Here is a 27,474-nt window from a genome sequence, read left to right as displayed (position 1 = left end):
CTGTAATTAAAATTATTCCTTTGAAGGCAGACCTTACAATTAGCACAGAGGTTAAGTGTTAACAGCCAGACTATCCTGTTTAAAATCCATTTACAAGCTGTGTGACCTTGGATGAGTTACTTAACCTCTCTGTGCCTTTAGTGCCCAATCTGTAAAATGGGGGATGACGATAGCCTTATCTCAGAATGACGTTAGGATTAAATGAGTAATGTTCTTGAAATTATTCCTAGGACAGTCAGTGCCCAAGAAATATTAAAAAAAACAAAATATTAGCTAAAAAAAATTTTTTTAATCCAATTCGAGGGTATTACACAAGTCCAAAATAACATCTAGTACATCCTTCCAGATATTTTGACAAGCTTTCAGTATCAGAAATAGATTATAGCCTACATTTGATTCTGGACTTGGCTGCTAGAAGACCTTTGATTGTAACTGTGAGCTATTTGAAAAATACTGCCTTGCCAAGGAATGTAGAAACTTTCCACATAACCTAAATCTTCTCTTTTAGCACTAGAATTTTAGTTCTTTTCTACTCTATGGAAATATTTCTAAAATGCTTAAAACATTTTTCTGCCTTCATCCACATCATTTTCTGCCAACCCCACCATCACAATGACTTGGTCTGCTTTATAACATCAATCACTGCACCAAGCGCTACAGAGCATTTAAAGCTAGTAATGGCCTAAAACACTTAAACGGTCTCCAGACTGCAGTGCTTTTTTGTGGTCTTCTGTCTATTCTTCCATATTTCCCCATCTCTCTCCTCATTGTCAAGCCATGAGCTGTCAGCACGTGTACCTGTCAGTGTTCCACGCTAACATAATATGCTAGAATTTTGTTTAAAATAAACACAAACAAGCTCTGTGTGATTGTTTTAGGAGTGTTCCTATAAAAATCTGTGACATCTATTTTCAAAGCTACAAACGACCACCACTAACATTTAGGGAAGAGTTGTTTTGTGCAAGCTCCAACATTAGGCACTTTGAACGCATTAGTCTGTTTGACCTTCACAACAAGCCATTTTACAGATGGTGAACACAAGACTCCAAGAAGATAACAAGTTACAAAGTGGTCGTATGATGAAGATACAAACCTAGCATGTCTGACTGCAGAGTCTTGTGGTCAGAAAGGCTTCTCCCACCACTACCACCAGTTGCCATTGACTTGATTACGACTCATGGTGACCCCAAGTGTGTCAGTGTAGAACTGTGCTTCATAGGGTTTTCAATGGCTGATCTTTGGGAAGCAGATTGCCAGGCCTTTCTTCTGAGGCACCTCTGGGTAGACTTGAACTTCCAACCTGCACTACCCAGGGACTTCTCCCTCCCTACTTTTTTCCAAGACACGACACATGGGGTAACTTGGGGAGAAGCGGTGTTAAGACCAAGTTCTCAACCGTTCTCTATTGCTGCTGTGTGGTGCCCTCGAGTTGGCTCTGACTCATAGAGGCCCTATGTACAACAGAACAAAACACTGCCCGGTCCCACGCCAGTAGCTCAAACTATTAGAAGAATGTCCTCCTCTAGTTGCCTAGCTTTATTTTATTTCACAGAACTAACTTTGAAGTGAAAGTGATGCTTGTGATAAGAACAAGAACACCTGTAGGCCTTCGGCTGTGTGTGAAAAAATTCTCTATTAAGGCAACCAGTGTTGATTAATCACTAACCTAGTTGATGCCTTCTGAGTTTTCTAGCAAATGCCCCTGAATGTGGGAATTTTTTATTTTTTAAGTAACAGATCTGTTATTGTTGTGAGGTTATTATAGTTCAGCTCTACCAGGTCTCCAATTTCAATAGCCTGAGTGGTGTCTGATGACAAGGGAATACTCACTTAGGGTGAATGCTAATGAGATACAATGGCATCTTTCAAATACAGATTTCAACATTTCAGTTTCTAAGTGTGAATTTCTTTTAAATTATAGTGATCTAACCATTTGCCTTTTACCTTTCTCTTAATTGACTCAAGTGTTTTTTTCCTTTCATATTTCCTAATTAGCTGTTTAAATTGTGTAACTCTTCCCTCCCCCAACTATCCAACTAGCTTAGCTTTGTGGAGAAACTACCTCTATTTGAAAAACAATGACACTGGGTCTTTTTCTTCCCTGGATTAAGATACTCCCCAAGTAGTAAATCAAGCATTTGAGGAGGCTGTAGAATGTGATTTATTGTACTGGAGCAGTAATCCAATTAGGCCTTTCATTTCTGGGTAAAAACAATCTCATCGTGAAACTTTCTGCAAACTAAATAAAGGAGCAGCATCTGGAAGGAGGAAGGCTACCATCCCAACTCACTGCCACTGAGTCAATTCTAACTCCTGGTGACCCCGCAGGACAGAGCAGAACTGCCCCAAGGGTTTCCAAGGCTGAAATCTTTATGGAAGCAGACTGCCATCTCTCTCTCTCATGGAATGACTGGTGGATTCAAAGCGCCAACCTTTTGGTCAGCAACCAAGCACTTAGGCCTTCATTCCTTCTCTTCTTATCTGTCCACACTTACTAAACAGTACTCTGCCTTAAATTACAAACTCCTAGAACCTTTTTTTTAGAACCAGGGAAGACCCAGAGACCATTTTTTGGTCCATCTTTCCCTGGTGTCTCTTTGCAAAACAAAATTCCTTGCACCAAGCAGACACTCTATTTCTCATTCAAGTATTTATGGAACACCTGCTTTATGTCACCTGGGGTCACTATGAGTTGAAATCTACTCGAGGGCACCTAAAAACAACACAACTTTAAGGCAACACGGCATTCTGCTCTGGAGATTCAGCCTTGAGCGTTTGCTGAATTGGCTTGTAGATTAAAGGAAAACACAAACGCATTATCCAACTGGACTGTAGAAATGTTTTCTTTTTCTCATTGGTAGAGATTCTTAATTAAATCTGCATAGGCATTAAGGTGTAGGAGCCAAAATGACAGAAGGCTCACTGCCTGTGAGAAGTTCCAGAACCAGTTCCCACCTGCAAGAAGGAAGAGCTTTCACGCAGTGCGTGCTACAATGCCCAGTTGGACAGGTGCAGGCTTGCCCAGCTCATCTTTTCACGTCCTTCGCAGCATCCTGTGACTATTTTTTCCCTTCACATTTTCTAATTAGTTGTTTAAATTGTGTAATTCTCCCCTGCCCCCCAACTCGAACTTGAGGCTGAGTTTTCTAGCAAATGCCTCGAATCGAACATTCAAACTTGAGCTCTTTACCTTAAAGGAGCATTTAAATAACTCCTTTCTGAAGTGTATGTCACTGTTCTAGAATCTAGAACAATGAACCTAAAATTAAATGGGCTTAAGTTATTTAATATTTAAGAGCCCCTGAGCATCTATATAAGAGCCACTAATTGCTTGCTATTTTAATAAACTGGTATTGGTTTTAATGAGTTGATTTATTTTAAAAAGTAGAGCACGCATCATGAGCTGAAGATCAGTTTTGGATGAAGGGGAAGTGTTCACTCGGGGCTATGGGGGAGGCAGAACATTTTGACCTGAGAATAGTACCTTCTATGGTTTAACAGATTATGTCTCTGCATTTTATTAATGTTGGAGTCATCCTGGGGCCTCACTTTCAGGACTTCCTCTCTTCATATTTATGAGCCTGGCAGGTTTTTTCTGCTGAAAGTTCAGAGAACTATAGGTCACAGTGCAGATCTTCCTCAAATACAAAGAGATTACTATACAGAATTGGGTCCCATTCAAAAGCTCCAGCAACTTTTTCAGTGATGACGTTAGTTATTTTAGGCAACTAAAAAATAAACTTTACAGATCCTTTAGAGGTTGGTTGAAAGCAAATAAATAAATAAATAGATCATCAGCTAAGGACTACTTAGGTTTTACCGATGGCTAATCAAAAAAATCAAACCCATTGCCATCAAGTCTATTGCAACTCATAGCGACCCTACAGGACAGAGTAGAACTGCCCCACAGAGTTTCCAAGGAGCGCCTGGTGGATTTCAACTACCAGTCTTTTTGGTTAGCAGCCGTAGCACTTAACCACTACGCCACCAGGGTTTCCTTTACTTATGCCTGTGAGCAATTAAAGCAGAAGCAGTTGAAAAAAGCAAGAATTTCGGGCTCTCTCTCTGGGCAAGGGTCATTAGCCTAGGATAAATAAACCCTAAAAAGGATCTATAAAACCTCTGAAATAGTACGCCATATTCGGGGCACATGAAAAATTTTCTGGAGTATGTATCCACAGCCTTCATGATTCTCAAAGGATCCATCAATCAAAACAGCATTAAGAACAACAGTTCTTGTTCTTTCTTTTCTTTCTTTTTTTTGTCTGCAATTTCTTCATAAAGACCAGAGGCCATAAACATTCTCAGTAAGACAAGTGGCTGATCTCTAGCAAGTGAATACCCTTCTGCTGGATGAGGGACTTACTCAGTGTGAATTCTGAATGTACATAGCGTGGTTTTAAAAGTCTTGTTTTAACAGATGGTTGTTACTATGATAACTCCTGAAACAAGGAAGAGCATGATAACATTAACCCCCATTTAAACTCGCTTTGTTCTTGCTACACCATACTTGTCTCCTGTTTTGCTATATGTTTCATTGTATTGCCATTGCTTAAAATGTTTTTGGATTGAGGTAGGGGGAAATAACAAAATTTAAATAATTTCAGGTTGCATTCAAATCCTATAATAGCTTCACAATGAAATCTACTTTTTCTTTGCAACCCACAAAGCTGACATTCTTTCCTGCATCATTTTATCTTCTCCAACCCATAGGCTACCTTTGCTGTTGAGGTCAACATATGTTGACTGAGCCCCTGCTATGCCCCTAGACCCTGTGAATACAAAAAGAATGGTAATAAGTTCTTGCTATTAAACTTACATCTCATATGTTGGAGAAGCAAATTCCACTAATAATTACTCCCAGGATAAAAGACAATTGAGGACATTTCTCCAAAGAAGTCATACAAATGGCCAATAAGCACATGAAAAAATGCTCATCATCAGCCCCTAGAGAAATGTAAATCAAAACCACATGGGCTATCACTTCACACCCTCTATCATGGTTATAATAAAACACACATATAATAACAAATGTTGGCGAGGATATGGAGAAATTGGAACCCTCACGCATTGCTGGTAGGAATGTAAAATGGTGCAGCTCCTTCAGAAAAATTTGGCAGTTCCTCAAAAAGTTACACATAGAATTATCATATGACCCAGCAATTTCCTGGCCCTGGTGGCATAGTGGTTAACAGCCCAACTGCTAACCAAAAGGTAGACAGTTGGAATTCACCAACCACTCCTTGGACACCCTATGGGGCAGTTCTACTCTGTCCTATAGGGTTGCTGTGAGTCAGAATCAACTCGATAGCAACGGGCTTAATTCCTAAAAGAACTGAGAAAATCTTGTACATAAATATTTGTAGCAGCATTATTCATAGAAAAAAAATTTTTTTTCTATGAATTATTCATAGCAGCCAAAAAATGGAAACCCAAATGTTTATCAAGTGATGAATGAACAAAATGTGGTGTGTGTATATACATATATATATATACACACACACACACACAAAGGAGTATTATTCAGTCACAAAAGGAATGAAGTACCGATCCATGCTACAAAATTGATGAACCTAGAAAATAACATGCTAAGGGAAAGAAGCCGGACACAAAAGGCCACAAATTGTATGATTCCATTGATATAAGATGTCCACAATAGGCAAATCTACAGAGAAAGAAAGTGGTTTAGTGGTTGCTAGAGTTGGGGGAAAAGAGGAGTGACTGCTATGGGATATAGGGTTTCTTTCTGGGTTTATGAAATGTTCTGAAATTAGATAGTGGTGATAGTTGCACACCTTTTGAAAACAATAAAAACTCCTGAACCGTACTCTATGAAAGGGTGAATTTTATGGTATGTGAATTAATACCTCAACAACAACAACAGAAAGACAACTGAGGTGGGGGGGAGGGCGGGCAGGCAATTTTTGTCCTTGGGTATGCAAGGTAATGGTTTTATTTCTTGGCTACAATTACATGACATTTGTGACGGATTGAATTGTGTCCCCAAAAAATATGTGTACCTATTTGGCTAGGCCAGGATTCCTAGTACTGTATGATTGTCAACCATTTTGTCATTTGATGTGGTTTTCCTACGTGTGGTAAATCCTACCTCTATGATGCTAATGAGGTGGGACAGGTGGCAGTTATGTTAATAAGGCAGGACTCAATCAACAAGATTAGATTGTGTCTTGAGTCAATCTCTTTTGAGATAGAAAAGAGAGAACTGAGTAGAGAGACAAGGGGGCCTCATACCACCAAGAAAGCAGTGGCAGGAGCAGAGTGCATCCTTTGGACCTGTGATTCCTGAAAGGAGAAGCTCCTAGTCCAGGGGATGGTTGATGAGAAAGACCTTCCTCCAGAGTCTACAGAGAGACAAAGCCTTCCCCTTGAGCTGATGCCCTGAATTTGGAATTCTAGCCTAGGTTTGTTTTCTTTAATACTATGAGAAAATAAATTTCTTTTTGTTAAAGCCATCCACTTATGGTATTTCTATAACTAAGACAATATTCTTTAACTCATTCCCTCTTTCCTAAGTATTCAGGGTATCCAACACCCTTTTTGAAATTCCCATCCTTTCTCTTTAATATGTTGCGTTTGTGTATCACTCCCTTTTTCATATTATTCCATAGTGATGACTATTAACAAGTTCTTCATGGCTAACATTTATCAAGTGCCATTAGGAAATAGGGAATTTCTTTTTCACACGGTTTAAGTTTTGCTCTGAAGTTAAAGAACATTCATTTGGTTGACAGTATGTATGTCAGTTATTCATGAAGAACGAAAGCAGTCAGAGATGCTAGCATCTAATGGAAGAGGACACAAGACCACACCTTATCTACATCAAAATAAAGCCATCTTTAATCTTTAGCTCCTTGCACAATAATGTCATCACCAAACAAAAATCAGAAGATAAATGTAAAGAATGAGAGTTCAGGTAAGTCATTAATCTGTTTTTTCAGGCTCATAAATATGTACAGTAAGTAAAAGTGAATGTTAAAGAAAAGACTACAGTACAGAGATTGTCTTTCAATGCCAAAGCCCATGTGCTTTTACTTTAATGTTATAACTCTGACTAAAACTATATTTGTTCATATGCCGTATACATTTCTGAGATAAAAAACAACAAATTTCTGAGATACATATTGCAAATCCTGAGAAATGACCCTTTCTGATGTTCATGGCATCTTATCCATTGAAATAATTATCTCCATTTCATCTCATAAGTTTGAATATTTTATAAGTACTGAACTTCTATATAAATATATATGTATACACATGTGACATAATATTCATATTTAAATACTTAAAAACAAATAAAATAACTATGTTAGCAGGTATGCCCAACTCTATAGATCTGCATCAAGACAACCTCTTATTTTCATAATTTGTGGTCATTTTAAATGGTACCAAGAATTTTTTTAGTACAGTTTAATCTAGGCTTATTCATATGGTTTAAATGTCTATTAAATCATCCAGTTTAAATTTATTCATCTTTGCTCCTTCTATGTCACTTTACTTATTCAATAACTAACAACCACTACAGAAAATATACCACTCTTTTCTTCACCTCCTTTAAAAAAAAAAAAGAAACCCAACTAAAACAAATATGATGTTTTGGGTATAGCACAGCATGACTGTTCCCTGAATTGATATACTGGTGCTTTGTCTCAAATGTGAAATCACTCCAGTCATATTGCTCTGATAAAAATGTAACAAAGTAAGTACACTTACCTGGCTTTACAAGGCCTGACTTTGGCTCCTTCTTGTACCGAGTTGACTGGATGCTTCCCTCACCAACCATGCCAATTGTGCATTTCTTTCTGGTAAAGTCTTCATCACTTCCAGGGCAAAAGCCAACTGGGCTGTTTCCAGTATCTGAGGGCGTCTTCACGGGAGATACTGACTGGCTACTAGGACAGCCTGTGTCATCTATAAGACAGGAAACAGAAAGTATTTAATGATGATGAGGATATCAATTATGGCAAAGAGAAGCCATGCAGTGTGCCATATGCGCACGCACACACGTACGCACAAACACACGCACTCCATTTATAAGGCCCCGGTTAACTGCTGTGGATGCCTCTCTTTTTATGACTTTGCTTTTATTTTTTCTGTATTTTGGCCACTCATGTTAACAGAAAATATCAACTATCATAAAACTTATTTTAAGATAAAAACTTGTAAGCTTTTTGGATCACAAATATTTTTGTAACATTCATGTCTGCTTTAACACTTACATAGTACAATTTTGGATCTTAATTGTCCACAGATTTTTGATGGAGTTAGTAATAAAAATTTCACCAGAGCACCTCAGGATCATTGGTGTGAACCCTTCAAAGTTGTTTACGTTAAGAAAAAAAGTTACTTGAATATTACTGACCACACCCAGTTTTTGATCATTTGGGCCATTAATTGGTTTAATAGAGTTTGACAGATAATATAACTGGTTTAGGGGTTCAAGAAAGCAGAAAGAAGTGGCTTTATCATACATATCCAATCAAAAATATATCACTGTGTGGAGTGAACTGGTGCAAAAACAATGATACTCAAATTCCAAACGCCCCTTATCTTTCAATTTACAGACCATTGCAGCCGTCATTGTAAGTTAATATGCATGACATGAAGTGATCTGGGTATATGCTTATTAAGCAAACAGAAAAGTTCTACTGATGACTCCTATCAATGCTTTCCATATTTATTAAATATTTATGATGATTGGCTAATTCACTTATACTTTGATGAGGAGAATGAGATGGAAATGTAAAACCAAATCAATATTACTTAAAAGTATGTCTACCCAGACCAATGGAAACCCTGGTAGTGTAGTGGTTAAAGAGCTATGGCTGCTAACCAAAGGGTCGGCAGTTCAAATCCACCAGGCGATCCTTATAAACCCTATGGGACAGTTCTACCCTGTCCTATAGGGTCACTAGGAACTGGAATCGACTTGACGGCAATGGGTTTTACCCAGACCAATCCATTAATGGTAAATATTCATTACGAAATAATTCTTTATCATACAGAAATATTTGGATGCCAGAGTTACTTCAGTGAATCTACCTTCAGATTTTATATATGTTTCGACTAACCAAAAAAAAAAAAATCAATTTATTAATTTTCATAATTGTGTAAATTATGGCATGTGTTCACATGCAATTTTACACAAAAGCAACCTAGAGGCTCAGCATCTGTATTACTCCTTTTACTTTTTAGGTATCGAATATAAAAGCTTGCTTTGGGCTACCCATTAACAAATTTTTATTAAGGACTTACAGGTGAAAGAGGGAATGGAAGTTAAGCTCTGCATGTGACTAACCTACGGTCTTTGCTCCCCAAAGCTTTTAATTTAAAAGACATGCAGCCAATGGCTTTAGTTTTTTATGTGTAAAAATACATTTATAATGATTAATTTACTAAAAATGTTGGTATTGTCATTTCAATATGAAAGTGTTGGTTCTTTATTCTTAACTTTACAGGTACCATATCTGAAATCATTTATTCTGAAACAGGGGTTTCTATACCCAATGATAAGCCTGAGGATTATGTACATTTTCAAAATGGTTACTTATTTTATAAAACTGTAGTTTTCAAACTATGCTCATTACAGAAAATAAAAGAAACTATCTCAACTTCAATCAAAGCAACTGCTTTTATATTTTTATGTATTAAACTTCTGTTTTAGGTTCTCTTTAAACAAAGAGTTATGAGGCCACAAGTTTTAAAACCATTGTTACGAAGCAATTTTTTAAAAAGTTCACGACACTTTTTAAATGATCTGCAGAGACTGCTATATTTTATTTATGAAAAAAAACTGAGAAACAAGATTAATTAAGTGCCTTCTGTGTATAAAGTTTTGCCTAGAAGCATCCACTACAGCTCAAAAAAATCAAAGAAATTCATATACGTGAACTCACCTTCACAAAAGTTTACTGTTGTTTTTAATAGAACAGCTGTATAAAAATGTTATTTTGCTCTCAATTGTCAAGATGGACTTATTACTTTGTCCATAATTGCTGAAAATATTCCACCCACCATTTTGTATACCCTATTTTGCATAAGCCAGTGATTCCCTTTCCTTTGTGTACCTCTGTTATCTATTTCAAAAGACCCTGAAGATGTAGAAATGCTTGCATAAGGCTACATGATTCATTTTTCCTACAAGCTGTATACTTTTACTTTGTACCTGAATAATTAATTCTAAAATAGCTGAATAATTTTTCAACCCCCTGCTTGTGGTAGTAGAGAAATATTAAGTGGTTCTCAGTCTTTCAGATTTCATAGACCAATAAGCTTTCAAAATAAATTACGCAAGGGCATTATCATTATGAAAACACATGGTTATCATCAGGCACATTTTACATGTGACCTGCCACCAAAAATGAAAAAAATATATATGCATACAAAGACATGCACATATATAATCTTACACACAAGATACATATGTTACATATATAGTACATATATATGTAATTTGTATGTTGTAAAATACCTCAAAAATATTGTTTCTTAAATTGAATAAATTTTGAGAAATTCCTGAAAAATTTTGTAGTGCGTATGAAAACTTACCACCTTGCCTCCCTTTCCCTTCCCTATCCCCCATTTATAACGTGAACTGGTATTACTCTATGTACCTGGGTTTGAGAACACTGAACACTGGTAAAACAGCAAACTGAAAGAAAAGACAATTTTCTCTCTCATCAAAAACTTAATTTGAAGAAGACTTCGGGTATCCTAGATCTTGTTCACATAAGAATTTAACATATTATGTACACATTTGCTACTAACTAAGGTATAATACTTTGAAGCAGGTTATAATACTTTGAACAGATACAGTGTGTAGCCTCTTCAAAGAATAACCCCTTGTGAATCACCTGGAAAAACTTTCTTACTGGAGATCAACTACAACCTGACTCAACCTATCAAATCATGAGAAAATGTGCTGTCTAAGATAGCATTTCTTCCTAAAGATTCTTAAATCTAAAGAGTGAAAACCATAGTATATTATTAGATATCATTTTTCAAAAAATTAAATGGAGAATAAAATACATTTTAATTCTACTAATTGGACAAAAAGAATGAATAAAGACAGAACTTTTAGAAGCATTATATTTTTATGAAAATCAAAGGAACTAAAATAATTTGCCATCTATCAAAGGCTATCTTAAAACTCTGTAACAAAGACAGAAATAGAACTAGTCCTTAAGAAAATATACTGACTGTCACAATGAAGATGACTAGAATCCATCTAAAAAAGAATTGCCATTGTTTCACTTTTGACCTTTATTACCATTTTATTATGAAATATCCCAGTTCCTGGAAAAAAGGGAACTCAGCACTAATGAAATGATTGATTCCTCTTGGTTTCCTTTTCTGACTTTGGGACATATTAGTATAAAGGATATCAACAGTCTGTTTCTTGAAATTAATGGTGTTGTTCACGCCTGTTGCCTTTGCTGCTACTTAAAATGTGCTATGTTCTTTCTGAGCTCATGAAGAAACTATGTTCTGAATTACAGAATGTTGAGAACCCTTCTTGGCTGCTACTGTTCATCTATTTCATGGGTTACTGCCCCTGCCTTTCTCCTGACATTTGCATGTTTCATGCTTCAACCCAAAGAAATCTAAGCTCCTCAAAGGCACAAAGCTGCTAATTACACAGAATGGATTCTAGCACTTTGACAAGGCTCAACAGGTCTGCACATGGCCTTAGGAGAGCCTCTCATTCTTGATGCTTATCCCAAAGCAGGTAAATTCAGATGAATGAAGTCTAATCACTCAAAATTACTTATGGCCTTTAAAAGCACTTCCTCAGGAGCCAATTCCATACAGTAATTCTTTCGAAAGAGAGATGGCCCAAGTAAATAAAAATCCATGCTTTGGATTCTCCACACTAAAAAGGCATTTTGTTGGAAACTCAAAGACCCAAAGGACAAAATTCAACAACTTTCAGTATTGTAAGATTATACTTCAAACAAGCTAAAAGGAAAGGAAATGTGTTTTGTTTGATTCTACTACCATTTTGCTAGTGTTAAATAAGAAAGAATATGTAATGCCATGTTTTTAGCACTAGCAATTCCAAGGATTAAATGCTAGTGTCTGGTTAAAGCTCAGGAACTGAAATTATTTAGAGTGGTGGCAGTGTGGGGAAGGCAGCTGCAATTTTACACCTGCCATATTATTTATAGCCAGTAAATCCGGTATCTTCTCTGAATGGGAATTCCAGAACAATTAATTGTGCTATGAAGAACCTGTACATAGATCAAGAGGCAGTTGTTTGGACAGAACAAGGAGATGCTGAGTGGTTTAAAGTCAGGAAAGGTGTGTGTCAGGGTTGTATCCTTTCACCATACCTATTCAATCTATAGGGTCGCTATGAGTCAGAACTGACTCAACGGTACTGGGTTTTTTGGGGTTTATTCAATCTGTATGCTGAGCAAATAATCCGAGAAGCTGGCCTATATGAAGAACGTGGCATCAGGATTGGAGGAAGACTCATTAAAAACCTGTGATATGCAGATGACACAACCTTGCTTGCTGAAAGTGAAGAAGACTTGAAGCACTTACTGACGAAGATCAAAGACCACAGCCTTCAGTATGAATTACACCTTAACATAAAGAAAACAAAAACCCTCACAACTGGACCAATAAGCAACATCATGATAAATGGAGAAAAGATTGAAGCTGTCAAGGATTTCATCTTACTTGGATTCACAATCAACACCCATGAAAGCAGCAGTCAAGAATCAAGACACATTGCACTGGGCAAATCTGCTGCAAAGGACCCCTTTAAAGAGTTGAAAAGCAAAGATGTCACCTTGAGGACTAAGGTGCACCTGACCCAAGCCAAGGTATTTTCAATCGCATCATATGCATTCGAAAGCTGGACAATGAATAAGGAAGACTGAAGAAGAACTGATGCCTTTGAATTGTGGTGTTGGCGAAGAATATTGAATATAGCATGGACTGCCAAAAGAACGAACAAATTTGTCTTGGAAGAAGTGCAACCAGAACGCTCCTTAGAAGCAAGGATGGCAAAACTGCATCTTACAAACTTTAGACAAGTCAGGAGGGATCAATTCCTGGAGAAGGACATCATGCTTGGTAAAGTACAGGGTCAGCGGAAAAGAGGAAGACCTTCAATGAGATGGACTGACACGGTGGCTGCAACAATGGGCTCAAGCATAACAATGATTGTGAGCATTGCACAGGACCAGGCAGTGTTTTGTTCTGTGGTACATAGGGTCGCTATCAGTCGGAACTGACTCAATGTCACCTAACAACAAACAACAAATCTCTAGGGGCGGGGCATGAGAAGATGAGTACCTAAATACTTACAGAGCTTTTTACTGCATTTGAATCAGCACATCAACTAGTGCTCACGGAAACATCTCTTAACTGTCTAGTATTGTGCTTACATTGAGAGGGAAGCCATAGAAATGTTAAGACAGGATCTTTCATTGATTAAACAGATATATACTAAAAACCAAAAAAAAACAACTGCTGTTGAGTCGATACCGACTCATAGCGACCCTACAGGACAGAGTAGAGCTGCCGCATTGAGTTTCCAAGCAGAGCCTGGTGGATTCAAACTGCCGACCTCTGGTTTGCAGCCGTAGCTCTTAACCACTTCGCCACCAAGGTTTCTGAAACATATACTAAGTCCTACTATATGTCAGGTACTGAATCAGCCCACAGGCACTGTACCCAGTCCCTGTCCCGAGAAAGCTTATAAATATGCCAAATGGAGTTGGATAAATATGATTTACAATGCATAGTCCCTGTAAACTGTGCAAACCTGTCAAAGTAGATACATACCCAAGGAAATCTGTGAGTTACTAGAGCTCGGGACATTTCCTTGTTTTGTCTAATGGGACTCACCTAACAAAGCGATCTAGCTTTGGAAAGAGCAGAGCCATTAGTAATTTTCCTACTACAGAGAGCACACTTTACATTCTGCAAAGTAAGGACTCCGCAAAGGCAACAGCTTCACATGCCAGGGAGTCAGGTCACCTGTGGCACCATGTAACACTGAAGAAGTGGCTGTCTGTTCAACAAGTTTTGTTTAGAGCTTCTTATTCTTCTTCTTTAAAAAAAAAAACAAGTTCATGACCACTGTTGAAGGTAATACTCCTTTCCAAAATTCTATGTCAAATACCCTTACTTCACATTTACTCCGAGATTCTAAGAATGGCGAAGCCAAGCTGATGTCCTCTGATTGCTCATGGGCCAAGCATGATGTTTCCACAGACTGTCCACAATCACAAGTCAGCTGCTCTAGTGACCGCTACAGTCAGGATTCTAGGTTCTAAGCAACACAAACGGATGCTGACTAACTTAAAAGCAGGAAAAGAAACGACTGATGGTGGAACGGGAGGAACCAAGAATGACACAGCAGCCCAGCTGAGAAAGATCTGAGGATGATAGTTCTCCCTTGGTCTTACTGTCAAGTATTAACCCATTAGGCCCATTGCTGTAGAGTTGATTCTGACTCATAGGCTAGAGCAGAATGGCCCCATGGGTTTCCAAGGAGCGGCTGGTGGATTTGAACTGCTGATCTTTTGGTTAGCAGCCAAACTCTTAACCACTGTGACACCAGGGCTCCTGTCAAAAATTAGTCCTCAAAAAATGTCAGTGTTTCCTATCTTGCTATATTAGCAGCAATAGTAGTATCACTGAGAATTCTTAACAGTAATAATATTTATTGAGTACTTACTATATACTAGAGACAAGAGTGCTTTATACATATCAATTCCCTAAATTATTAGCATACTGCTGGGGATGGCAAGGTTCCCTCCTCATTGGTTCCCTTTAACCTGCCTATACTTTTTTTTTTATATACTTTTATAAATCTCTTTATTAAACTGCTTCAATTAAACCTATGTCTACTGTTTCCTGCTACTACCTGGACTGCTAAATCTACCCTGCAGAATCCACAGATTTATAAACACACTATTTAGAATTCTAGCTCTTATAAGTTATGTTAGTGTAAAATAATTATGAATGAAAAATATTTCTAATATGACAACTGGAAGGACTGTGTTTATGGGCAGGAAATGACAGAAATCCTGAATGATTTAGCAACAAAGTGTGGGATGTTTCAAATTTCCAGAGAAATGCCTGAGAAAAGTAAGAACATTTCAGTGATTTTGCCGTAAGGGAAGCTTTGCTCCAAGGCTTCAGAAAGAGGGTGTGAATGACCGCTTGTCTCTTGGAGAGGGAGGAGTTTCTTTTAAAAGACACATACACACCAGCTCTTACACAGCAGAGTTTTATGTTTTTGTCTCTATTATTCATGAACAGTATAAATTTATTAAAAAAAAAAAAAAAAAAAAGACCATTTTACATTTTACGCCGTGTGTAGACTAGATTGTTGTTGTTAGTTGCCCTTAAGTTGACTCCAGCTCATGGTGACTCCATGTGCGCAGAGTAGAACTGCTCCATAGAGTTTTCAAGGCTGTGATCTTTCAGAGGCAGATTGCCAGGCATGTCTTCCAAGGTGCCCCTGGGTAGGTTAGAGCCACCAACCTTTCAGCTAGTAGTTGAGTGCTTAACTGTTTGAGCCACCTAGGGTTTCCTTGGGTTAAATTAAGGGCTGGCAAACTATGGCCTGCAGGCCTAATTTGCCTGCTGGTGTTTTTGTAAATAATATATTACTGGACCACAGCCATGCCCAATCTTTTACATATTGTCTATGGCTGCCTTCAAGTTATAATGGCAGAATTGAATAATTGCTACAGAGGCTGACTGGCCCACAAAGCTGAAAATATTTACTATCTGGTCCTTTACAGAAAAAGTTTGTTGACCCCTGGGTTAAATGACACCATGAGGAAGCAAACACACAGTTTTGAGGCAATAGGGGCTATTTTAATATTATCTATCACACCAAGGAACCATGCTAATTGTGTTAGTAATAAAAATGGCACTGTGATTATGTAAGAAAATTTCCACCATTTTTAGAAATCCATGCTGAAGTACATAGGTGGACATGAAATGACATGGTGTCCGAAGGTCTGCTCTAAAATGCTTCAGCAGAGGGAAAAAAAAAAAAAATGAAGGGACAGATGAAGCAAATACGTCAAATCTTACTATTATTTAACTAGATAATGTGGATAATAAGCATATGGGGGTTCATTACACTATTCTTTTCCTCTTGAGAATGTTTAAAAAGTTCCAAAATATCCCATTTAATTTCTCATAAACGTTATTTTAAATGGTACCTGTTTAAAATAGAAATGAGCACAGCATTAAAAAAAAAAAATTCTTATAGAATATTTTGGGTTTCCAATTTTATACTATTATTAAAATTGTTTTAATAACAGTTTTTACACATCAATCTTTGGTCAAATATTTGATTATCTCACAGATGTACCTCTAGAAGTGAAATGACTAGGCCTCCAAGAACTTTGGGACAATTTACATTTTTATTAAATTCCCAGCAGTATTGAATACTTTTTTTTTGCATTTTTGCAAAATTAATAATGCACATTTATTTTTTATATTTCATTTTGCAGTTCTTTAATTATTAGTGAGGGCAAAAGTCTTTCATATATTCTTTGGCTTTTTTAGTTATTCTATGAATTGTCTATATTCTTTGACAATTTTTCCATCAAAGTTTTAGGGCTTTCTTACTGATTTTTAAGAAATCTTTATATGTGAAAGGTGTTAACTCTGTCATATTTCACCTAGTTTGTTGTTTGCTTTTAATTTTTTTACATTTAATACTTTATTTCTAGTTCTCGAACCTCTCAAAAAAATTTTTTTTAATTAACTTTTATTGAGCTTCAAGTGAACATTTACAATTCAAGGCAGTCTGTCACATTTAAGTTTACATACATCTTACTCCGTACTCCCACTTGCTCTCCCCCTAATGAGTCAGCCCTTCCAGTCTCTCCTTTCGTGACAATTTTGCCAGCTTCCCACTCTCTCTATCCTCCCATCCCCCCTCCAGACAGGAGATGCCAACACAGTCTCAAGTGTCCACCTGATATTATTAGCTCACTCTTCATCAGCATCTCTCTCCCACCCACTGTCCAGTCCCTTTCATGTCTGATGAATTGTCTTCAGGGATGGTTCCCGTCCTGTGCCAACAGAAGGTTTGGGGACCATGGCCGCCGGGATTCCTCTGGTCTCAGTCAGACCATTAAGTATGGTCTTTTTATGAGAGTTTGGGGTCTGCATCCCACTGATCTCCTGCTCCCTCAGGGGTTCTCTGTTGTGTTCCCTGTCAGGGCAGTCATCGATTGTGGCCAGGCACCAACTAGTTCTTCTGGTCTCAGGATGATGTAGGTCTCTGGTTCATGTGGCCCTTTCTGTCTCTTGGGCTCTTAGTTGTCGTGTGACCTTGGTGTTCTTCATTCTCCTTTGCTCCAGGTGGGTTGAGACCAATTCATGCATCTTAGATGGCCGCTTGTTAGCATTTAAGACCCCAGACACCACATTTCAACGTGGGATGCAGAATGTTTTCATAATAGAATTATTTTGCCAATTGACTTAGAAGTCCCCTTAAACCATGGTCCCCAAACCCCCGCCCTTGCTCCGCTGACCTTTGAAGCATTCATTTTATCTCGGAAACTTCTTTGCTCTTGATCCAGTCCAGTCCAGTTGAGCTGACCTTCCATGTATTGAGTGTTGTCCTTCCCTTCACCTAAAGCAGTTCTTATCTACTAATTAATCAATAAAAAACCCTCTCCCTCCCTCCCTCCCTCCCCCCCTCGTAACCACAAAAGTATGTGTTCTTCTCAGTTTTTACTATTTCTCAAGATTTTATAATAGTGGTCTTATACAATATTTGTCCTTTTGCCTCTGAATAATTTCGCTCAGCATAATGCCTTCCAGGTTCCTCCATGTTATGAAATGTTTCACAGATTCGTCACTGTTCTTTATTGATGCGTAGTATTCCATTGTGTGAATATACCACAATTTATTTACCCATTCATCCGTTGATGGACACCTTGGTTGCTTCCAGCTTTTTGCTATTGTAAACAGAGCTGCAATAAACATGGGTGTGCATATATCTGTTTGTGTGAAGGCTCTTGTTTCTCTAGGGTATATTCCGAGGAGTGGGATTTCTGGGTTGTATGGTAGTTCTATTTCTAACTGTTTAAGATAACGCCAGATAGATTTCCAAAGTGGTTGTACCATTTTACATTCCCACCAGCAGTGTATAAGAGTTCCAATCTCTCTGCAGCCTCTCCAACATTTATTATTTTGTGTTTTTTGGATTAATGCCAGCCTTGTTGGAGTGAGATGGAATCTCATCATAGTTTTAATTTGCATTTCTCTAATGGCTAATGATTGAGAGCACTTTCTCATGTATCTGTTAGCTGCCTGAATATCTTCTTTAGTGAAGTGTGTGTTCATATCCTTTGCCCACTTCTTGATTGGGTTGTTTGTCTTTTTGTGGTTGAGTTTTGACAGAATCATGCAGATTTTAGAGATCAGGCGCTGGTCAGAGATGTCATAGCTGAAAATTCTTTCCCAGTCTGTAGGTGGTCTTTTTACTCTTTTGGTGAAGTCTTTTTAAAAAAAAAAAAAATTTTTTTTTTTTTTTTAGATGAGCATAGGTGTTTGATTTTTAGGAGCTCCCAGTTATCGGGTTTCTCTTTGTCATTTTTGGTAATGTTTTGTATTCTGTTTATGCCTTGTATTAGGGCTCCTAGGGTTGTCCCTATTTTTTCTTCCATGATCTTTATCGTTTTAGTCTTTATGTTTAGGTCTTTGATCCACTTGGAGTTAGTTTTTGTGCATGGTGTGAGGTATGGGTCCGGTTTCATTTTTTTGCAAATGGATATCCAGTTATGCCAACACCATTTGTTAAAAAGACTATCTTTTCCCCAATTAACTGACACTGGTCCTTTGTCAAATATCAGCTGCTCATACATGGATGGATTTATATCTGGGTTCTCAATTCTGTTCCATTGGTCTATGTGCCTGTTGTTGTACCAGTACCAGGCTGTTTTGACTATTGTGGCTGTATAATAGCTTCTGAAATCAGGTAGAGTGAGGCCTCCCACTTTCTTCTTCTTTTTCAGTAATGCTTTGCTTATCCGAGGCTTCTTTCCCTTCCATATGAAATTGGTGATTTGTTTCTCTATCACCTTAAAAAATGACATTGGAATTTGGATTGGAAGTGCGTTATATGTATAGATGGCTTTTGGTAGAATAGACATTTTTACTATGTTAAGTCTTCCTATCCATGAGCAAGGTATGTTTTTCCACTTAAGTATGTCCTTTTGAATTTCTTGTAGTAGAGCTTTGTAGTTTTCTTTGTATAGGTCTTTTACTTCCTTGGTAAGATTTATTCCTAAGTATGTTATCTTTTTGGGGGCTACTGTGAATGGTATTGATTTGGTTATTTCCTCTTCGGTGTTCTTTTTGTTGATGTAGAGGAATCCAAGTGATTTTTATACGTTTATTTTATAACCTGAAACTCTGCCAAACTCTTCTATTAGTTTCGGTAGTTTTCTGGAGGATTCCTTAGGGTTTTCTGTGTATAAGATCATGTCATCTGCAAACAGAGATAATTTTACTTCCTCCTTGCCAATCTGGATACGCTTTATTTGTTTGTCTAGCCTAATTGCCCTGGCTAGGACTTCTAGCACGATGTTGAGTAAGAGCGGTGATAAAGGGCATCCTTGTCTGGTTCCTGTTCTCAAGGGAAATGCTTTCAGGTTCTCCCCATTTAGAGTGATATTGGCTGTTGGCTTTGCATAGATGCCCTTTATTATGTTGAGGAATTTTCCTTCAATTCCTATTTTGGTGAGAGTTTTTATCATAAATGGGTGTTGGACTTTGTCAAATGCCTTTTCTGCATCAATTGATAAGATCATGTGGTTTTTGTCTTTTGTTTTATTTATGTGATGGACTACATTAATGGTTTTTCTGATATTAAACCAGCCTTGCATGCCTGGTATAAATCCCACTTGATCGTGGTGAATTATTTTTTTGATATGTTGTTGAATTCTATTGGCTAGAATTTTGTTGAGGATTTTTGCATCTATGTTCATGAGGGATGTAGGTCTGTAATTTTCTTTTTTTGTAATGTCTTTACCTGGTTTTGGTATCAGGGAGATGGTGGCTTCATAGAATGAGTTGGGTAGTGTTCCGTCATTTTCTATGCTTTGAAATACCTTCAGTAGTAGTGGTGTTAACTCTTCTCTGAAAGTTTGGTAGAACTCTGCAGTGAAGCCGTCCGGGCCAGGGCTTTTTTTTGTTGGGAGTTTTTTGATTACCGTTTCAATCTCTTTTTTTGTTATGGGTCTATTTAGTTGTTCTACTTCTGAATGTGTTAGTTTAGGTAGGTAGTGTTTTTCCAGGAATTCATCCATTTCTTCCAGGTTTGCAAATTTGTTAGAGTACAATTTTTCGTAATAATCTGATATGATTCTTTTAATTTCAGTTGGTTCTGTTGTGATGTGGTCCTTCTCGTTTCTTATTTGGGTTATTTGTTTCCTTTCCTGTATTTCTTTAGTCAGTCTAGCCAGTGGTTTATCAATTTTGTTAATTTTTTCAAAGAACCAGCTTTTGGCTTTGTTAATTCTTTCAATTGTTTTTCTGTTCTCTAATTCATTTAGTTCAGCTCTAATTTTTATTATTTGTTTTCTTCTGGTGTCTGATGGATTCTTTTGTTGCTCACTTTCTATTTGTTCAAGTTGTAGGGACAGTTCTCTGATTTTGGCCTCTCAAAATTTTTTTGTGATTTCTTCCAATGCTTTTATTCTTAGAATGTACCTCTTTATCCCAAGATCAGCTACACATTTACCTGTATTTTCTCCAAGATTTGTATAGTTTCACTTTTCATTTAAATTAAATCCATCTGGAATTCATTTTAAAATGCAGTGTCAGTTTAGGTGCTAACTACATAATTATTATTTTTTAACTCATAGTCAATCTATCCTTTCCACATTACTTTGCAGTGTTTTCTAATGAAATTTTGAAGGCAATGAATATTTTGTTAAAGTGAATATATATACATTTTTAAAATCCTACATTTTAAAATATTAGGGTTGCCCAAAATGTATGTGTGTGTGTATATGTGTATTATCCAATATCCTGACACTTAACAAAAGTGCCTAACAACTAGAATGTTCTCATCAAATATAGTTGGCAATTATGATGACCAAGTTTCTATTTAAGCCTCCTTGAACCAATTATATAAGAATAACACACCAGGGTCTTAAAAAATTATAAATGTTTTTTCAAAGTTCAAGAACCATCTCCAGAACTTGTAGTTCATTTCTGAATTCAGATCCCAGAGCTCACTGGTTTTCCAAAGCATTGAACTAAACAATTCCAGAAGACACATTTAAAAATAACACGAGGAAGAAAAAAAACATGGTTTTGTGCCATAATGTCTTCAAACATTCAGTTATGGTCTAATGCTGTTTAAAATTCAGTTACATAATTTAGGGAAAAAGTCACTGCTATGTTAAGAAAACCCTACTTTAAACTATATGAAAATTTAGCTGATTCTTATGAATATTCATAAGTATTTACTACTTCTTAGTCATTCATTCAAAAATACTTGCTGAGTGTCTATTATGTTCCAGACACTGCTGTAGATATTACTATTACTGGCATTTTTGAAGATAGTTGACAGAGACAGTCTAAACTCATGGATAATCTGAACCCTGTGAAATTCCTACCACAAACCATTGAAATGCACTAAGATGATGTAGATGAGCTAAGGAGACTAACATTTATTAAGTACCTACCTTATGGCAAGTGCACTAATTCTTATCATGTAATCTTAGTATTTTATAGATGGGAAAACTGAGGCTCAGAGAGGTTAAGAACTCCAAGTCATTCAGCTACTAAGTAATTAATGCAAGACTCACACTCTGGCTTATCTGACTCTAAACCAAAAACCAAACCAAACCCTCTGCTGTTAAGTTGATTCTGACTCACAGTGACCCCAGAGGACGGAGTAGAACTGTCCCATAGGGCTTCCAAGGAGTACCTGGTGGATTCGAACTGCCAACCTTTTGGCTAGCAGCTGTAGCTCTTAACCACTATACCACTAGGGTTTCCTCTGACTCTAAAGTCCCTGTTTTTCTCACTACCACAAGTTAGTTGTTTTCCAAATTTCTCTACCTATGTGGTTTTGATACCAGATGCTAACCAAAAGATCAGCAGTTCAAATCCACCAGCCACTCCTTGGAAACCGTATGGGGCAGTTCTGCTCTGTACTATAGGGTTGCTATGAGTCAGGATCCACTCGATAGCAATGGGTTTGGTTTGGTTTTGGTAATGTTTGTTCCAAGAGGAAACAGCAGCAATTCTGGGGATATCCAAATTAAAAACAGACAAAGGAAGCTGTTAGGAAGGAGCCATCCCATAATAAGTAGACCACAAAAATTTGATGCTAGAAACTCTTTTTAGCTGTTTCCAGTTTTCCAGTGTTCTCACTGCAACATATGTAGCCATATAAAACACATGCCATTCTGATGCTTTTGCATTCTAGGTTCTGAATAGCAAAAATTTGAACTTTGATTCTTTTACCCAACTTTAACATCTTTCTGGAGTGATAATTCACAAGTCTACACGACTCTAAAACAACTTTGCTTCAGTATCATGCGAGGTAACACTAGTTAGTGGCCAATGTTAAAGTGTAAAAACCTCATTATTCGTCCATTCATTTATTCTTTCTGTAAATAATTACTGATTGTCTACTCTGTGCCAAAGAATGTTCTAGAGATTACGGCTGTAATGATGCTCAAGACTGATAAGACTGTTGTCCTCAAGGAGTTCACATTCCAGTGCTTGGAAGAGACAGTTAATCAAAAAGTTAAAAAAAAAAAAATTATATATATATATATACATAAATATTTGGGGTTATGATGCATTGCTAAGGAAATAAACTAGACGATACAGACTAACTAGGTGGGAGATGGGAAGCTTGTCATGGAAGGCTCCTGAAGAAGTAATTTGAGCTGAGACCAGAAAAAATGAGACAGAACCAATCATGGGGTAAGGCAGGGAAAGAAATTCCAGGTGAAGGGAACAAGGGCAAAAAACTCTGAAATAGTAAGGAGCTTGCTGCACTGAGGAAACCAGGAGAGAGTAAGGAGGCTGAGGGATGGAGAATGATAGACGATGAGGCTGAAGGGGGGCAGAAGCCTAAGCATGTACAGGTTTACAGGGCTGGAATCATTGTATATCTTAAGTTCAATATGAGCTACAGCGTGCATTAAGCAGGAGATGACACAGTTTGGCTTGTGGAGAATAGACTGTATTAATAACAGTAAATGTAACTAATATTTATTGAGTGCCTACTAGCTACCAGGCACTGTTTAAACACTTTATGTGGCCTAATTAACTTAATCTAGTAATTCTTTAGGTAGGCACCATTATCATCCTGATTTGCTGAGGGCACACAAAATTAGCACTAGCATTTAAGCCATTTGCCCAAGGTCGTAGTTAGTAAGTAGTGGAGCCATGGTATGAATCCATGTAGGCTACCTCCAGAGAGAGCTTCCTCTTAATCACTATGCTATGTGGGTCCTCTAGGAATGGAAGAGTACAATAAGTAAACCCATTTGGAGGCCGCTATCACTCACTGTAGATGTGAACGATGAAAGTGGTTTGACTAGGGTGGTAATAGTGGAAATAAATGGATTCGAGATATATTTTGGAAAAATAATTGAAAGGATTTGGTTATGGTAATGAAAATTACTAGGAATCAAGGCTGACTCTTAGGGTTTTGCATAAACAACTGGGTATATGGTGGTCATTTCTGAGATGGGAAAAAATGTGTTTATAAGTGTGTAGGGACTGAATGCAAAAATTCTGGTTCTGATACGTTGAATCTGAGGCACCAATTGAGGATGCCATTGGAGATATCAAGTAGGCAGTTGTATACGCCAGCCTGAAGCTCAGGGGAGAGATGGGGGTAGGGAGGCATCGTCACCCTGTAAGTAAGGGATTTAAAGACATAGGCCTAGATGTGAGGAAGGCAGGAAATAAAGAGCTGAGAACTGAGACCTGAGACACTGTGACATTCTGAGAACAGGCCAAGGAAGGTGACTGAGAAGCGAGCTGAGAGGCAGGGGGAATGCTAAGAGAGGTGGGAGTAACAGAAGACTGGGGCTTGTTCAATGGTGCAGAGTGTTGCCTAGAGGTCATGAAAGAAGGCAGACAGGGGAATGTGAGCTTTGGCAACTCAGTCATTTGCACTTCAGAGGAATTTTGTAAAGTTTTGCTCTGAAGGGGAGAAGATATATGAGGTGGCAGGTGCGAGGGGATGAGAGAGGTCAAGAGAAAGCTTTTTAAAAAATATTTTTTTTAAGATGTGTCTACTGCAATCTACGTGTATGCTAAAGTGAATGCTCTGGGAAAAGGAATTCACACGGAGCACCTCACAAAAAGGCAGCCTCCATCTACACAAATGAAGCAGAGAATGATTATTTAGTCAATGTCTCCCTTGTTTCTTGGAGACAAAATAATCGTTTCACATGTAAACATTCCTAGGATTTCTGAGCTATTTTGGAGCCTCAAATGCTCCCATAAAAGTCATTCTGGTAAAGCCCTCCGCAGTTGAGGAGGAAGTGAAGTGTGAAGTGAGGTGAGTCGCTGTTTTTCACAAGGCTCAGTGGTCTTTTGGAAACAAGAGCCTGCTGTTTGGTTTTCTACCAGTCTTCAAGTTGCATGATTTGTGTTCACAGCCAAAAGGAAAGGGATTTGGAGAGGAAACTATCTTGGCCCAAATATTTAATGTAGTATGAGTAACAAATCTATTGAAGAGTTTTGGTGAGGAAGGAGATGAGCTGGAATTAGGAAGCTGGGGCGGCCCCATCATTGCCAGAAGCCAAGTAAGGTGTGGTAAATGAGGAGGTAGGTTCTTTTGTCAGACAGGCTTTTATTTCCCTTGCCCTTTCTTTCCAAATCAGGCTTGTTACAAATCTTTCTGACCTTCCCTCTCCCGAGTAACATGGGTTTATTTGGAATTTCTAGACCATGTCTTTTGAACTGCCCCTCCCCCTCCTTTTTTTTTTTTTTTTTAATAAAGTTCTTTGTCAGGATAAGATGGGGGAGAAGGTGAAGAAGAAGTAGAAGTGGAAGAAGGGAGGAGATGGAAGGAGGGAAAGGAAAGAAAAAAGAGAGAGACCAAGAAGCTATCTCTAAACCTCTTAAAAGCCTTAAGACAAGGAGGTTTCATACCACTCTAAAGATACAGAGACTACAGTAAGCTGTCTTGTAGCAATGTAAATATTTTTGTCTCCCTTCTATTTTTTCTCACACTGAGAATCTGAAGATAGTGACAGTCAAAATGGAGCAACAGATAAAAATGGAAGAAAATTAAGGGGAAAAAAATCAATGCTCACAATATAGTTTATGCAATTGTTACATTTAGGTATTTTTCTATTAAAAAAATAGTAGTTTTAGACAATATATTGAGTGTTGCTATGACGCTGAACGAAAAGCCGTGGTGGCACAATGGTTAAGCTCTTGGATGCTAACAGAAAGGTTGGCGGTTGGAAACCACCAGTGGCTCCATGGGAAGAAAGAGCTGGCGATCTGCTCCCATAAAGATTATAGCCTAGGAAACTTTATGTGGCAGTTCTACTCTGTCCTATGGGGTCGCTATGAGATGAAACCAACTCGATGGCACACAACAACATGATGCTGAAGGTTTCAGCGAAGCTTCCAGACTAAGATGGACTAGGAAGAAAGGCCTAGTGATCTGCTTCTGAAAAACAGTCAGTGAAAGCCCTATGGATTACAACAGTCTGATCTGCAACTGATCATGGGGATGGCACAGGGCTGGGCGGCATTTCGTTCTACGTCCACAGCATCGTCATGAGTTGGGGGCTGACTTGACAGCCGCTAACAACAATCACGGTATTTACTTCCTTTTAAAAAAAAAGGAGCAAAGAAAGGAAAGAAAAAGAAGAAATGTGCTCATAAATTAGTCTAATGACATTCATAAAATAAAGTTGTGCATTTTGGAAGCTAGACTTATAGACAAAATGTCCATCCACAGGACAGTGGCTAAAGAAGTGATGGCCCTCCACTACAATGAACAAAGGGACCTCTCTGTGCTCACAGGGAATACGTGGAATACACACTGTTCGAGGGCAGGCACTGGGTCAGTACAGTTCACTGCCCCGTCCCTGCTCCTAGAACAGTACCTTGCACACAACAGGCTTTCCACAGAGACTTATCTAACCAATGAATGGGCAGGATCACAGGTCAATATAACATGACCTCACTTTGGTAAAAAGCAAAACAAAGCAAATCCTATAAATGCGATAACATCCACTCTAACGTACATGTTTGCACACCTTATAATGAGCTTGTATTTAATTTTTTAAAATATTTATTTCTTATTTATTGTGATTTAAGTGGAAGTTTAAAAATCAAGTCAGTCTCTCATACAAAAACTTATATATACCTTGCTATGTACTCCTAGCTGCTCTCCGCCTAATGAGACAGCACAATCCTCTTCTCCACCCTGTATTCCACTCAACCAGCTCCTGTCCCCCTCAGCCTTCTCATCTCGCCTCCAGACAGGAGCTACCCACACAGTCTCATGTGTCTACTTGAGCCTAGAAGCTCATTCCTCAACAGTATCATTTTCTGTCTTATAGTCCAGTCCAATCCCTGTCTGAAGAGTTGGCTTTGGGAATGGTTCCAGTCTTGGGCTAACAGAGGGTCTGGGAACCGTGACCTCTGGGGTCCCTCCAGTCTCAGTCAGACCATTAAGTCTGGTCTTCTTACGAGATTTTGAGGTCTGCATCCCACTGTTCTGCTCCATCAGGGATCCTCTATTGTGCTCCCTGTCACAGAGCAGTCATCGGTGGTAGCTGGGCACCATCTTGTTCTCTGGTTTACGTGGCCCTTTCTGTCTCTTGAGCTCATTATTACCTTGTGTCTTTCGTGTTCTTTACCCTCCTTTGCTCCAGGTGGGTTGAGACCAATTGATGCATCTTAGATAGCCGCTTGCTAGTGTTTAAGACCCCAGAGGGCACTCACCAAAGTGGGATGCAGAATGTTTTCTTAATACATTTTGTTATGCCAATTGACTAGATGTCCCCTGAAACCATGGTCCCCAGACCCTTGTCCCTGCTACTCTGGCCTTCAAAGCATTTGGTTGTATATTTACTTCTTTGGAACTGAAAATAAAAAATACAATAATTAGTATTAAAAAAAAAAAAATCCCAGACACCCCAGAATAAATAGAAGGATAGCTTAGGGTTTACCCACTCATAAAAAACTCATTGCCATCGAGTCGATTCTGACTCATAGCAACCCTATAGAACAGAATAGAGCTGCCCCATACCGTTTCCAAGGAGCAGCTGGTAGATTTGAACTACTGACCTTTTGGTTAGCAGCCCTAGCTCTTAACCACTACACCACCAGGGCCTACCAGGTCTCAGTAATTCTGAGTATTAGACCAGTAACTAACAGGGACCCTGTCTTCACAGGCACCTACTCAAAAGAACAGAGAATAAAACTTTGAGCCAGAGGAGCTCA

The 27,474-nt window shown here is 38.1% G+C and overlaps 1 protein-coding gene across 2 annotated transcripts in view; it reads right to left on the bottom strand.

Moving 5' to 3' along the window:
• SYBU (syntabulin) overlaps window positions 1–27,474 on the bottom strand; it is a 125,743-nt gene that overhangs the window by 44,587 nt on the left and 53,682 nt on the right. For both annotated transcript variants that reach the window (XM_049853973.1, XM_049853974.1), the window contains exon 4: window positions 7,732–7,929. In XM_049853973.1, the coding sequence (XP_049709930.1) occupies window positions 7,732–7,929 (198 nt within the window). The remainder of the gene's footprint in view (window positions 1–7,731; window positions 7,930–27,474) is intronic.

This window comes from Elephas maximus, chromosome 15, assembly GCF_024166365.1.
Source record: "Elephas maximus indicus isolate mEleMax1 chromosome 15, mEleMax1 primary haplotype, whole genome shotgun sequence".
Classification (NCBI taxonomy): domain Eukaryota; kingdom Metazoa; phylum Chordata; class Mammalia; order Proboscidea; family Elephantidae; genus Elephas; species Elephas maximus.
Note: the sequence above shows the minus strand (reverse complement) of the source record. Positions and strands in the feature narration are given on the sequence as shown.